This window comes from Pseudopipra pipra, chromosome 24 (genome assembly GCF_036250125.1).
Source record: "Pseudopipra pipra isolate bDixPip1 chromosome 24, bDixPip1.hap1, whole genome shotgun sequence".
Taxonomy (NCBI): Eukaryota; Metazoa; Chordata; class Aves; order Passeriformes; family Pipridae; genus Pseudopipra; species Pseudopipra pipra.
This window is the reverse complement of record NC_087572.1, coordinates 248,828-262,939: the sequence shown is the minus strand read 5'-3', so window position 1 is coordinate 262,939 and position 14,112 is coordinate 248,828. Positions and strand designations below refer to the sequence as shown.

At 53.3% G+C, this 14,112-nt stretch overlaps 2 protein-coding genes across 2 annotated transcripts; both read right to left on the bottom strand.

Moving 5' to 3' along the window:
• Positions 1 to 541: 541 nt before the first annotated feature.
• Positions 542 to 6,000, bottom strand: LOC135402164 (uncharacterized). Its single transcript, XM_064635047.1, has 10 exons — positions 5,596 to 6,000; positions 4,798 to 4,861; positions 4,487 to 4,546; positions 3,398 to 4,038; positions 3,057 to 3,155; positions 2,718 to 2,871; positions 2,389 to 2,456; positions 1,688 to 1,783; positions 1,400 to 1,573; positions 542 to 1,318 (listed from the first exon to the last, which is right to left on the bottom strand). Exons 1-10 carry the CDS (start codon positions 5,998 to 6,000, stop codon positions 1,313 to 1,315), a joined length of 1,767 nt encoding a protein of 588 aa, XP_064491117.1. The 3' UTR covers positions 542 to 1,312.
• Positions 6,001 to 6,438: 438 nt separating this feature from the next.
• On the bottom strand, positions 6,439 to 12,904 carry SF3A3 (splicing factor 3a subunit 3). Its single transcript, XM_064635049.1, has 17 exons — positions 12,740 to 12,904; positions 12,592 to 12,639; positions 12,436 to 12,488; positions 11,954 to 12,059; positions 11,468 to 11,540; positions 11,016 to 11,107; positions 10,782 to 10,864; positions 10,297 to 10,435; positions 9,896 to 9,964; positions 9,492 to 9,559; positions 9,034 to 9,141; positions 8,768 to 8,837; positions 8,146 to 8,310; positions 7,907 to 8,017; positions 7,395 to 7,485; positions 7,034 to 7,089; positions 6,439 to 6,728 (listed from the first exon to the last, which is right to left on the bottom strand). Exons 1-17 carry the CDS (start codon positions 12,833 to 12,835, stop codon positions 6,651 to 6,653), a joined length of 1,506 nt encoding a protein of 501 aa, XP_064491119.1. The 5' UTR covers positions 12,836 to 12,904; the 3' UTR covers positions 6,439 to 6,650.
• Positions 12,905 to 14,112: the final 1,208 nt, after the last annotated feature.

Sequence of the window (14,112 nt, the reverse complement as noted above, 5' to 3'; positions counted from 1 at the left end):
GCACAGATATAGGGGATGTAGGTCCAGAGACAGAAAATCCGAGTGGTCTTTATCAGTGACAGCTCTGCAGCTGTCCATAATGGACAAGAGAACAGTCTGACATAGCTGCTGTAAACACCAAACCTTCCAAGAAACAGGGTGCTGGGGGATGTTTTTGAGATAGAAGAGCCCTAGTTTTCAGACTGTTTTCACTTGCCATGGGTACACTGACATTGTGGCCTGAAGCAAACTAAAACCACGCCCTGTGGTTTTGCCACACCAGAAGAGGAGCTGTAACGTAGGAAGGGCCAGCTGTGGTACCGTGAGGCGTTTCCATCCAGCCCCACATCTGCTTCAGCCGCTGCTCAGGCGGCAGCACCGCATCAGGGCTGGCAGTGACCATCGGGGCTGGCAGCACCACGTCAGGGCTGGCAGTGCAGAGCCTTCCTGCTGGGAGAGCACACAAGGCTCCCGAGGGCCCAAACTGCCCAGCCCAGCCCTCTTGCCCTCCCACAGGTCACACCATGCTCAGCCACACTCAAAACACCAGCACAGACCAGAGGGCTGATACACAGACTTTAATAATTTGCAGTCTTTTCTCTAAGGAGCCAGCGGCAGCAGAGGAGAGCGGTTGCAGGGGACAGTGCCATGCACGTGTGCACAACTGGCAGCACCTTGACTCCAGGGAATTCTGCCCAACCAGCTCTGCACCAGCTCTGTGTGCTGGAAGAACAGGCTGGGGAAGCACTGGGGGTGTTCATGTCACAGGCTCACATCTGGGCTCTGCCTTTAGCAACAGAGAACCACAGATGTGAAACAGGATCATCTAAAACATGAGACACTTTTAGAGTAATCCCATTTTCCTGCCTAGGACTTGGAGACAAAACATGGAGTTACCATTTTACCCACCCAGGCAAGAGGCATTTCATTGCCAGAGCAGTTCAGAACTAAACTGCTCAGAACTAAACAGGTCACAGGGGGTCCAGGGAGGCTGCACCACAAGCAGGTCAATGACTAGAGGAGCCCCTGTGCCTTCAGTCAAGGCAGAATTTTCTGATTTTTAAGGAGGCCTAACACCTCGTTCCTGGTCCCTCATTGCAGGAGCACAGAGGCACACACTGCACAGCTCTCAAGACCCACAATTAGTTTGTGGGTCTCTCAGGCCTACAGGATTTGGGTGGGGCAGGGCAGAATCCCTCCTGTAGCTTTCTGAGGGATGTGACAGAGAGTGTTTGATAGTGGCCTTGGCTGAAGTCAGGGAGCAACAGGATCCTACCGAGCGCTGTGGAGCTCTGCTGCAGGAGGGCAGGCTGTGGAGCATCCCGACGGCTGCCTACCCCTGGAGGGAAGTGAAAGCCCTGTAATTCAGAAGAAGGACCACACCACATGCCATGACCTTCAAGAGTGGGGCCAGTGTCACCTGCCCAGCGCTATTGACATGAATTTTGCCATCCAGTTTCAGACAGCTGGCTTTCGGGGTGGCTGGGCAGCATTCCTGGTAACAGGCAGCCTTCATCCCACTGGCACAGACTGGTTTGGCAGCCTTGCAGGCTTTGCTACATCCTGCCATGTAATTCAAGCCCGTCCTCTTCATCTGGAAGGAAGAGAGACACATTAGCCTAGGGGTCATGTCAAGCCTTTGGTACTCGCATTACAGGAACACAATGGCAGATCTGGGGCTGTCCTGCTCTGCAGCCCCAGGCCTTACCTCACAGAAGTCCTGCCCCAACGTGCATCTAGCAACGGTCTTCCTGCCTTTGAAACACCCATCCCCGTGACAGGAGAATGCTGTGCACACTTTCCCCTACAACAAAGGACCAGGGGAGACACCATATATCCATCAGACTCTCACTGCATTTCAGTCAGCCCTTTGCTCCTGAGGGCTCCTCTCCCACCCCCCTCTGTTCTTCATTATTTGTGCTGTATCAGGCATTTTAGATCCAGAGAAAAAAGACTATCAGTGGCCCATCTGAAACCGAAGGAAACTACTGAAACACTAGCAGAGCAAACATGTTTCAAGCCTCCTTTTCCTTCCTCTTAACAGGGCTCTGCAAAGATAAGCACTTTCCTCTCCACTAGACTCAGGAAAGGGCTGCAGAGTTCAGTGGGTCCTGTGCTCTCCCTGCAGCTGCAGGAAGGCTCAGCCATGCAATCAAGTCAAACTGCCTGAGCTGATGCAAGTGCTGGGCTGGGGATAAGGCCCGATGGACAGGGCTCCTTAACGACTCTTTACTTCCAATGCCCATTTACGATTTGTTCCCCTTCCAGAGGCAGATTTTGACCTCATAAAGCAGATGTAGGAGGGACCTTTCCCTGTTTCCTGCTCAGGTGGGAGCTCAGCTGTCCCAGCAGCCACAGCCCCCAGAGAGCCCCAGGAGCTGCAGCAGCCTCTGCCCAGGTAGTACCTACGTTTTGGGGGGGAGGTCGGTGGGTGGTGTTGGTGGTCCTGGGTGGAGCAGTGGTGGGTGGCAGGTCACCTGCAGACACACAGAGAGCCCTGTGAGGCTGCACCCAGCACACAGCCCACACAGGGCCCTCCACAGCAACACAGGGACAGATTCCCCAGTGCAGCTCATGCTGCGGCCAGAGCTGGTAGGACCACCCTGTCCCTCCCCCAGCTCCAAGGACAGAGGAAGCCCCAGGGCAGAAGAGACACAGCGATGTAGCCACAGCCCCTCTGCCATGGGCTCTGCCCACCCGTGCCCCTCCTGTGCCGCAGAGCAAAGCTCAGCTGTTACCGTAGGTGCTGGCGTTGAGCTGCAGGCACAGTGGGGTGGCACAGCACTCCAGGGCACATTGCTGCCTGCTCTCGCTGCCGTTGGTCCTGCACAGCCCCACACCACACCTGCTGCTGCACCCGGCTGTGTAGTTTGTGCTGGAGAAACGATAAAGCTGCAACAGCAGAGTCAAAGGATGAAATGTGAAGAGGTGCCATTACAAAGGAGCAGAAATAACTGGCAGATTGCCAGAGAAAGAAGGGAAACAGGAGATGGACACAGACTTAAAAGAGCACTGTAGGTTGCTGAGATAAAGAAAGGGAGAGGTTTCCCTGTTGCAGCCCCCCTGCATCGCCATACCTCACAGTAAGTCTCATTATGGCAGGTGACTGTTCTGTTGGAGTGGGCTTCATCCTGGTAACACCTCTCCCCGGAGCACTGAAAGCTCTGGCAGGTGAGCTGGAGGGAGAACGTGCCAGGGTGTCACCATGTAGCAAAGCCTCCTTGCACAGCACCATGGGGCTGTCCCCAGCCACAGCCTCACTGTCTGGAGGGGCCACCCCCATCTGCCCATAGTGCTCCCCTTCCTCCCCAGGGGATGCTCCCGTGGCACTCTGGCTGTCACGATAGACCAGCTGGGCAAGAGACACTGTAAGGCTGCAATGGCCCAGAAATGCCCCTCTTTCCAGTACTTTCCTTACCATTGTCTCTTGTGCACCATTCACAGAGGTGTTGGTGGCCACTGAGGCATTGCCAGTGGAAGCCACCGAGGTGTTGCTGGCAGTGGCCACCACCAAGGCATTCTTGGTGGCCACCTCTGAGGCATTCTTGGTGGCAGCCACCACTGCTCTGGCATTCTTGGTGGCAGCCACCACTGCTCTGGCATTCTTGGTGGTGGCCACCACTGCGGCACCCTTGGTGGTGGCCACCACTGCGGCACCCTTAGTGGTGTTCTTGACAGCTGTGGTCACCTCTGAGGCATTCTTGGTGGCAGCCACCACTGCAGCATTCTTGGTGGCAGCCACCACTGCAGCATTCTTGGTGGCCACTGCTCTGGCATTCTTGGTGGTGGCCACCACTGCGGCACCCTTGGTGGTGTTCTTGACAGCTGTGGTCACCACTGAGGCGTTCTTGGTGGCCACCTCTGAGGCATTCTTGGTGGTAGCCACCACTACAGCATTCTTGGTGACCATTGCTCTGGCATTTTTGGTGGCCACCAGTACGGCATCCTTGGTGGTGTTCTTTACAGCTGTAGTCACCACTGAGGCATTCTTGGTGGCTGCAGCAACCCACAAGGCATTCTTGGCAGCCACCACGGTGCTGTTGGCAACTGTGTCGTGCTCTGAAAGACACAAAGTTCCCCTTTGGTGAAGGAAACAAGGAAAAACACCCTCAGCAAGCCCAGTGTCCTGTCCTGAGCCACAGCATGGAGCTGTGGGAAGCATCTGTCCAGCTGTGGTTGGGAGGTGGATGGCAGTCAGTGACAGGATGTCCCAAACAGAGGCTGTTTGCAGCTACCGACCGGGCAGCTCAAGAACCAGGTCAGAGCCAGCAGCCCCCTGCAACAGCACTATGGACAGATGTTACAATAGCCTCTCTCCCCCTTCCAGCCATGCTGCCTGGGAAGAACAGGCTTTTCCAGGGGCAAAACCTCAAGGAAAGGTTCCTCAGTGCAGCTCTGTCCTACAGAACACAGCTTGGAGGTGAGAGGCACAAAGTCCCCATTGCACCACACTGCCTTTGCCCCACTTCCCACAGGCCCACAGATTTCCCTTGAGTACAGAGCTCACCTGCTGGGGCAAGAGAGTCCTGGAGACGGATGTGCAGAGCCAAGATGCAGAGCAGCAGGCCTGGAATGGAGTGGGGATGGCTGAGACCACCACATCTGCTGCCCGCTCTACAGCCCAAAGAGCCTCCCCAGCAGCAAGGCAGCCTTGAAACAGGTGAGCAGGGATACTCCCCACTCTCCCAGAGCCCCAGGGGGCCAGTGGCCACCCCTTATCCCAGGGAGGCCTCTGGCACAGCCCCAACAGCTGGGGCAGGGACAGACCCAGGCTGGGGGATGGACACACTCTCGGTGCTGCACCAGAGCCCCTGTTACCTTGAACGGGCGGGACGAGCCATCGGCGACCGGCCATCGTCATCCACCGCGGCTGCACCCAGACCTGGCAGGAGGACACGGTCAGAGCTGCCCCCCGAGGTGCGGGGCAGACACCCCAGCACAGCCCTGGGCTCCACCTCCAGGGCTCAGCCCCAGTCGCTCCCTCCTGAGAGACTCCCCAAACTCACTGAGGCCGCTGCCGGGGAACGGGAGCCCCGGGGAGCTGCGTGTGCTGTTGGTGTGGCAACAACCCTCCCTGGGCCTCGCAGGCAGCACAGACCTGCAGGCAGCTGCGGGAGCAGGGTGCAGGCTGACACAGTGACACCTGCTACCACACAAGTTTGCTGATGCTGCTTCAAGTGAAGATGTGGCCTGGCTCTCCCTTCTACTTTCTCTACTTTCATTCCAAATCTTTACCTGTTTCTCTAAGGAAACAGCAGATTTGAATCCAAACAGGCTCCAAAGCCAAGTTCTCCAAGAACTGTAACATTCCCCTCCTGTTTTATGATCTAGGCTGAGTCACCATTCCCCCAGGACCTGGAGTGGCCAAAGCTTGTGCAGAGACCTCCGAGGCCATTCCCTCAAAGTGATGAGGAAGACAATGCCAGCTGGTGCCTCTCACCTTCCAAACGAGGGCAGCCACCACTCAGACCAGCTGTGGACACCCCTACTGAGCCCAGCGCCACTCCAGCCTAGCACCAGGGCAGGCAAGGAACCAACAAGGAACCCACCTGACACGGCCTCATCCCAGAACAACCTTCCCCCGGGGAAGGAGAAGAGCCCACGGCACTGACTCACCTGTCTGCCTGTTCCTGCAGCTGCTGCCAGCACTGGAGAACCTCTGAGCAGGTGCTGTGGCACTGGCCCCGCAGCCCAGCCCCACCCCTGCCAGCCACCACCCGGGGAAGTGTCCCCTGTGGCTCCACAGCAGCAGAGACACAAATGGCCCTGCACAGCAACAGAGAAAGGGCTTATGAGGCTGGAGATGTCACATGAGCCACCACTGCACCAGAGGGGCTGGGCAGCACAAGGACTGCCACTGTCACATGTGACATGTGTGGCCTCTGCACGATGGACCTGCAATTCCTGAGGCAGCACGAATCTGTGGGGTATGTACAGGCATCTCCAAGCATGGCACTGGGGGCCAAGGGTGCTGAAGTCACAGCAGTCACCTCTAAATGCATCATCTGTTCCCATCTCCATCCTCCTGCACCACAGAAGGATCTGCACAAGAACCTACCTGGCCCTTCAAGCCAGCAGCAGCGTCAGAGAAACCACCATGCACTGTCCCCACACCCCAAGCTGACCCAGCTCACTTGGTGATTCCCTGAAAAAACACAGTGGCTAAAGCTCCCCAGGGAGACAGACCCAAGGTAAAAGCAGCCCTTAAGCCAGGTGAGTTTGTTTTGCAAAGGAGCCCAAAGAAAACCACACGCTCACAGCCAGATCTAGAACACCTGTCGGCACACATTGTCCAAGTCCACGTGCTTCACAGAGTCAACCCTCACCATAAACATTTCCATCAGAGTGGGAGTGAAAGAAAGAATTGTTTCTGACAGCTCTAACTGTGTAAAAAGCATTTTAAACACGTAATAAAACCTCTTCCTTCCACCATACGAAAGGAGACAAGTCTCTCGGCACTTCCTAAATTAAAATGAGTTTATTTTTCAAGGTATTTTTGAATATAAAACAATCTCACAAGTCTGCTTTTCACAAGGGGCTTACTAGAAAGTGATTCTATAAAGTATCATTTTAATCTATATTCATGCACATACAAAATGCAGAAACAGGAAGTCAGAGCTGCTGCCACATCCACTCACTGCACAGGTGTGGGATCCTTCACCTGGGCACAGCTACAGCAGCCCCTGCCGCTTCAGGTCTTCATAGGTCTTTTTATTCACGACGTTCCCGCTGGAATCTTCATATTCCTCCTGGAACGGAACCAACAGTTTAGAGACACTGGGTACAGCCTTTGAATTGTAGCTCCAGCAGAAGCCACTACACATGAGCACCCTGCCAGAACCTCCGTGCAGAAGGACAGGCAACAGATCTGCCAGCAGGTCCTGGCAGAAAGAGCTCATCCAGAGCTGGAGTCATTACAGGCTGTATTTCCCACTGTTGCCCTGCACACTGTTGAAAAATGGCTTGGGACAGAAGCTTAGGAAAAGGCACCAGTGTAAGCAAGGACAGTGCTCCCCCATGGGACTGGAGGCACTGAACAGCTCTCACTGCTCACCTCTGTATCAGGCTGCCACCTCTCTGAAGCCTTCTGCTGTTTCAGCTTTGCCCACACTGCAAACGCAAAGTCAAACAGGATCTGATGCCATTTCCCTCGAGGTACTTGTTTTTAATCCAGTAAAATACACACATGAGCTTTTTTTCCCCCCTTCTTCTAAAACACTTCAGCAGTCCAGGAATGTACCTAACATCCATTACAAAGTTATAACTCCCGTGTGGTTACAGAAAGGCACAGAACTGCAGCAAACAAGGCTTTAAAGTGATAGTTCAGGATAGGACACGAGACCAATGTCCAAACCCACCCCTTCAGAAAAGGTGGTGTTCTCTCACATGTTCCCTGTTCTGCCATCACTACTTACATGAGACTGCATCCTCAATCTGTGTGACGTTGGCAAAGTGTGCCGTGTTGGGAATGCCCAGGCACCGCATCCCATGGGCATGTCGCCACTCCTGGTGGGGGGAAGAGATGAGAGGTCAGCATGAGAGGGAATGACACGTCCTTCACAACACCAAAGACCACAAAGACATTAACATCTGAACAGGGTGTAACAAATACCACCAAAGTACAAATCTACCAGTCCTAAAAGCTTCTACAGAAGTATTTTTTTCCTGTACTGTAGACAGTGACACGACAGCAGCCATCAACAGGCTCCCTGCACCCATCAGACCTGGGCACTCGAAACGGTGTTCAAACGAGCAGGGACTGTTCAGCATCAGCACAAGAGATCTCAGTGTGCCCTACACAACCTATGGATCCCACTGCACGGCCCTGACCCCGTCAGAAGGGGCAGAATTGCTAGCTGGGGACCCCAGGGACTCCCAAGTGACTCATTACAAGGACTGTATGAACCCAGCAGGGCTGTTCACTTACTGCAAAGTGCCGCTGGAACGCCTTGGGCCCTCGGTAGGTGTAGTTACCACAGATCTCACAGTTGTAGTTGATGTTTAAACCATGGAGTTTATACAACCAGTACGGGATGGGCTGCAAGCGAGGAGACAAGAGGATGAGGATACACAAGGATTAGGACACGTGGCAAAGCAGCTCAAACAGGGGAGCAGCGTGGAGTCAGTGACCCCTCCCACTTCTCCAGGCCTGATGGTCTCGGTTACCTTGCCATCCCAACCAAGAGGCAGATTTTTAGGGTTATAAATGATTTCATTTTCTTCATCTTCACTCTCACTCTCACTGATCTGCTCTTCCTCCTCCTCCTCCCTCTCCTCCCCAGTCCGCGCCTGCTTACGCTGCACGTTCTCATGGGTGAGGTGTCTCTGCTCCTGGAGAAGAGAAGGCATTGTCCACACACTGTGACAGCAACAAAGTCGGGGCAAACTCCTGCAGTGAGAAACTTTCTCAAGGTACAGAGGGAGGGAATGGAAGACCAGTATGAAGCACAGAACTCCCACCTTACTCAGCCAAACAACTTCTGTTTTTAGTACCCTGACATTTCCTACTTGCCAAAAACAAAAACCTTGTACCACTGTTAGCACTTCTGAGGTGACAGGTAGCAGCAGCAGCCACTCTGCTGAAAACAATCCCCTCACACCAAAGGCAGGTAGCAAGGCAAACAAGTAAAGGTTTGCAATACCGTGTGACTTAGGCACAAAATAGATGTGATGCACCACACTGATGTGGTGCTGTCTTTGAAAGCATTGGGTAAAGATGTGGATGACCTTCCAGTCACTATTTGACAGCTCTGAAATAAAAACCTCAAAGAAAAAATAAAATCCTTACCCCAAGAACTTCTACATACTCATAAATCTGAGCTTCCAGGAACGCCAGATCTTTATTTCTTTCAGTGTCTCTAGAAATAAATAGAGTAACTTTATGCAATTCACAAGTTCAGCTCTGATATCTTCCATTTGGTTCAGCACTATTTGGTTCAACATGAAAAGCTTCTAATCTCTCTGTAACAACTACACAAGAGTGGCCACTATAGAACACCCCTCATCCAAGAGGAGAGGACACCACCAGCCTCAGAATGATCTCTAAGAACTCACCTTTTGCTTCCTTTTGTCTTTGGATTCTTAGCAAACAAGGAAGGATCAAGTGCTTCCAAGGATTTGCCTTTAGTGCTAAAAAGCCTCTGAGCACGCTCCTCCAGAGTCCTAGAGAGAAGCAGGGAGGGAATCAGTCCAGACAACAATTTTACATTTCCCAAGAACTATTTGAATTCATGCAACAAAATTCTAAACGTAGCTTTTATGAAATCACAAGATTCCTATTATCTTTGCCTTCCTTCCTCAAGCCAAAGTCTTCTGTATCAGAGACTCCAGTATAGGACCTGGTCAGAGCAGCAGATCCCAGAACCTGCTGCTTGGTTCTTAATGTTTTACCTTTCAAACATCACTAAGGTAATTCTAGTACACCAGAGATGACCAAACAAGTATCCCAGAAAGGAATGTGAGACAGGAAGACCTCAAAAACTTAAAGGAACTCTACAAAGACTGCACCTTACCCGCCACACTTCAGCCCCAGGGCCAGCAAAGCTGATTTTAACCTGTCCAGTCCCAAGGAGGCCAATTCCTGTTCAATTAAATAAATGACTGTAAGAGATGATCTGTTCAACACATAAAATATGGATATAGCCCATTTTAGCTCATTAAAGAAGAAAAAAGCCTGATGAAAAGGACTGTCAAGGGTGCACCCCTCCTCACTGGAAAATGAGGAATGTGACAAATCTAACCAGGTCTTTCAAGCTACATCCCTCAACTGGAGAAGTTAAATCATCAGTATCATCAAAGTTTTACCCAGAAAGCACAGAGCCAGGGAGGAAAGCACTACAATTATGCAAAGAAACCAAATGACTGAGCTTCCACCTGCTCCAAATGTGGTAGTAAGTGCAGAACACTGGAAACGCACCTCCCAGGAGGAGAAGGCTGAGAGGTCCAGGTGGGCGCCGGCGTGGGTGAGGGCACTGCTGGTCTCTTTCTACCAAGAAAACCACATGCAAGAGCTGCATGACATCCCACAAGGCTTCAGGCCACAGAACATTTTAACCTCAAGAAAAACAGTTCATTTCACAGAGAAAAATCCCCTCACTAAACTGAAAATGGAACAGTAGTAAAGATGCAACATACGCCAACCCGAAAGGTTCATTTCAAACCAGTTGTGCTGGGTTTCAAATTCAGGTCAGTACCACCCTGCAGCCTGGTGACACAGAGCTGCAACTGGGTCAGGGTCACCCCACCAATGACTTTACACAAATGACTCACAGGAACCCCTCAAAACCACAGAACATCTCCCAGGCTCAGGCTGCTCACCGGCCAGCCCGGGAACGTGCCATTCTCCCACTTTTTCTCAAACTCCGTCTGAATTTTCCCAAAAAGTTCATTCTGGTCCAGTAACGGTTTCACTCGATCTGTGTAATCCTGCAGGTACTCCAGGAGCATTTCAAGGTACCTGGCAGGGGAAGCACAAGCACAGGTAATTCACTGTCACCCTCCACCCACATCTTTGGACTAGTCACTACCCTCTAGCGCTGCAGAGGGAGGTGACCGAGGTCAGGACAGTTTTCCACACAGGATTTCTGGGCACAGCAGTTAGGAGGGTACAGGCAGGCCCTTCCTCAGAGCAGAATGAGGCTCTCCACATCTCTGCTGCACTGTGTCTTTGCCTGGGGCTCAGACACACAGTTGAGCTCAGGGACCCGATTTATGGGAATTAATCATAATCTCAGCAGCTGAACACTTCAGAAGCAAATTCCTTCTCACCAACTGCCATAAAGGAAGCAGGCAAACAGGCTCACCTTTTATATTCAGCATTTTTTCTCTCCTTAGGAATATCAAAGAGTTGGTCGAATGTGGATAAGTAAGTGATATAATCCAATTTCTAAGAAAAAAAAACCCGAGTCAGAGTTCATACACACCCAAATTAACATCCAGGTCCCAGAACAGAGCATCCCCAGCCTGTGCAGGGCCTGGGGATCCCTAGACCCTGCCACACCAAGCACTGGAGGTGCCCAGACACAGCAGGCACTCACCTCTGACGATTTCAGGTTAATGTACTTGAGATAACAATCATGCAGATCCAAGTATCGTCCGTACCCTTCCTCATCCGTGAACTCCACCAGATCTGTAGGAAAGATCATTAAGAACTTTATTATGAGCTTAATATTTCCTACTTATTATGCAACTGCTTTAGAACTGGAAAAGGATTAGCTGTGAACTCGTTTATGCTTAAGGAAGGCATTACAATGCCCTGGACATTCACTGATCAGCCCCAATTGCTGCTCTGTGCAAGCACCAGAATGTTCCTCAGGAGCAACAGCACCACTGGGGAACACTCCAGGGACTGCAGTTCAGAAGAACTGCAATGAGAGAAGAACAATTTTCAGAAGTCGTTTCATAAAAGGGAGGTGGGGCCCTGAAATGTGCAAAACAGATCAAACAACCCATTAGATAATGCCAGAGCTCGAGCAAACTACACACTTACTCTGAGCTTCTTCACTCGGGTTGTCTCTGGCCTTCAGCAGCTCCTCAAATTCCACTGACATGGGAACACAGATCTGCAGGGGCAGACACAAGTCACACAGTGATTTACTTCAGCTCCTGTCCCAGGACAACTAGTATAAAACCACAGGAGGTGGCAAACAATGAAACTGCGAACACAAAGGGAACCCAAAGCACTTCTTCAGCTGTGCTGCACAAAGGTGTGTCTTTATCTAGCATGAGAAAAGTGAGCCCCAACCCCAGGTCAGCTGCAGGATGCTCCCAAGCAGGGAACACTGTGAGTGACCAGCACTGCTCCCCCTCACACGCTACCTGGTCCTGAGCAGCTTTGCTCAGGTGACAGCTGGGTGTTCCCAGGACCTGTGTGTTAAGGCGATTAAACTGGAGAAAACGAAAGGTCTGTTTCCTGCAGGGATGAGGCCCAACAGACCCCAGTTCACCTGTTGCTATGGAGAAGGTAATTACTCACCTCATTTGGGTGCTTCCGGTGAAATTCCTTAATTTGCTTCAGTCTGTTGTAAAACTCCGCAAATTCATTTGGCCCAGAAATGGCACTGAGCTCTTCCTTCCGGAGGCTACGAGTTCAGAGACAGGGGCAGGGAAAACGAGGTGACACTGACACAGCCTTGGTCCAGGGCTGTGCTGCAGTGTCTGACTGCAAACCTTCGACTCCCATGGGACTCCCCAGCCCACCCAGCTCAGAGGCTTAGGGCCATGTTCCCCTGCCCTGTTGCAGCCCCTGACAGACCCCCGGGGCAGCCACAGCCTCCCCACGACACAAAACGCGGGAGTAACAAACCGTCCCGTGGGCACTCGGAGTCTGCCCTGCGCTGAGTCCCCGGATCCCGATTCCTGCGTTACTCCTCAGGTGTTTACACGGACTTAAAGGACGCCCAATTTCCTCACCGGCAGGACACGCTCAGGCACACGAGGGCCCCCGGGCACACTCACCCGTCCTTGTCGTCGTACAGGTCCCGCAGGTTGCCGCTCACCTCCATGTACCTCTGCGGGACAAAGGGAAAGCCCCGAGCGCCGCAAGGCCCGTTACCTGGGCGGACTCCGCAAGGCGCCGGGGGCCCGGCCCGCCCCCGCTCCCGTTGCACTCACGTCCTGCATGGCCCGGGTCCGGTGGTCCGAGTTGATCTGGTCGCGGAGCTGCGGGCAGAGAGGGGCGGTGAGCGGGGGAGAAGCGGGCGGTGAGCGCGGCCCCGGGCGGCCACCGCCCCCCTCCCCGCGGGGCCTCCCCCGGGCGCACCGTGGACTTCTTAGTGAGCATCTCCTTCACCATGACGTCCATGAGCCGCTCCCGCTCCTCGTGGTAGCGCCGCTGCTGCTCCAGGATCGTCTCCATCGCGCCGCCGCCCCGCGCCGCCGCCGCCGGAAGGCCCTCGCGCGGCCCGTGTGTGCCCGCCGGAAGGCTCCGGCCCCGCGCGCGCCCGTTCTGGCCGCGGCGCCCCGCGCGAAGGTTCCGGCCGCGGCGCCCCGCGCGAAGGTTCCGGCCGGGCGCCCCCGGTGCCCCCTCAGGCCGCAGGCTCGCCGCGGGACCGCACGCTTTGCCCACACTGTGCCAAATGCAAAGCTGTAATTAAATTCTAACTCGCCAATAAATTATTAATATTTTTCTGCCATGGGCGATAAATTACTTTAAGCCAAAATAACAACAACAAAATTTGTCTTAATTAATGGCAGACAAAGATGATCCTTCACTGAGAAGATGATGTTGCAGTAAGAATACCGTCTTTAATTACCCCCTTTCACTACAAGCTGCCCCAAAGTAGATCACTGCTTCCTCATGAATGCCTGTCTAAAAATAAAAAACAGAGATAAGATTCTGAACGTAGTGTTCTTCCATTTCCCTTTGCATGAAACTTCATCCCTGGAAAGGGAAGGAGTTGAACTCCAGTAATGTCCCATCCAGCCACATGACCTCCTTATTTTGGGCTGCTGGCATCGGGAGGGTCAAGGTGGGACAACCCTGTGTGGCCTTCCTCCTCCTCCTCCCCTACTAATGCCAGCACACCTGGGAGGAAGCGGGAGAGGGTTGGTCCAGGAGGTGCCATTCCATCCTGGGACAACCGCAGGGGCTGGGAGCTGCAATACATGGAATCACAGAATATCCCAAGCTGGAAGGGACCCACAAGGATCATCAAAGTCCAACTCTTGGCCCTGCACAGGACCCCCAGGTGGTGGCTTGGACCTGGTTCTGCCCACAGGGGCTGACCTGCAATGGTGGTGCAGGAGAGCACAACTCGGGCACATTTGGTGAATGCCGGGGCCTCTTTCTGCACCCCCAGTGCCGCCCTGCACCCTCAGTACTGCCCTGTGCCCCAAGTGCTGCCCCTGCACCCCCAGCAGCTCCTCCCTCCCCAGCACAGCAGCCCCAGCCCAACCCCCCTCGCACTGCTCCTTGAGTTTCATAAAATTTCCACGACTGTTTCAGACCTGCACTCGGGAGTCTCAGGGGATGTTTGTGCATGACATCACCCTCCCCCTCCTGTAAATCAGGCACTGGGCTGTGCACAGCCATGACCCATTCATGACAGGGATAAAATCCAGATGTTCCAGCGCTGTGTGCAGCTGGGTCATTTCCTTTTTTGGCTAAAAACGTGAGGCTCTGGAGGCTGACTG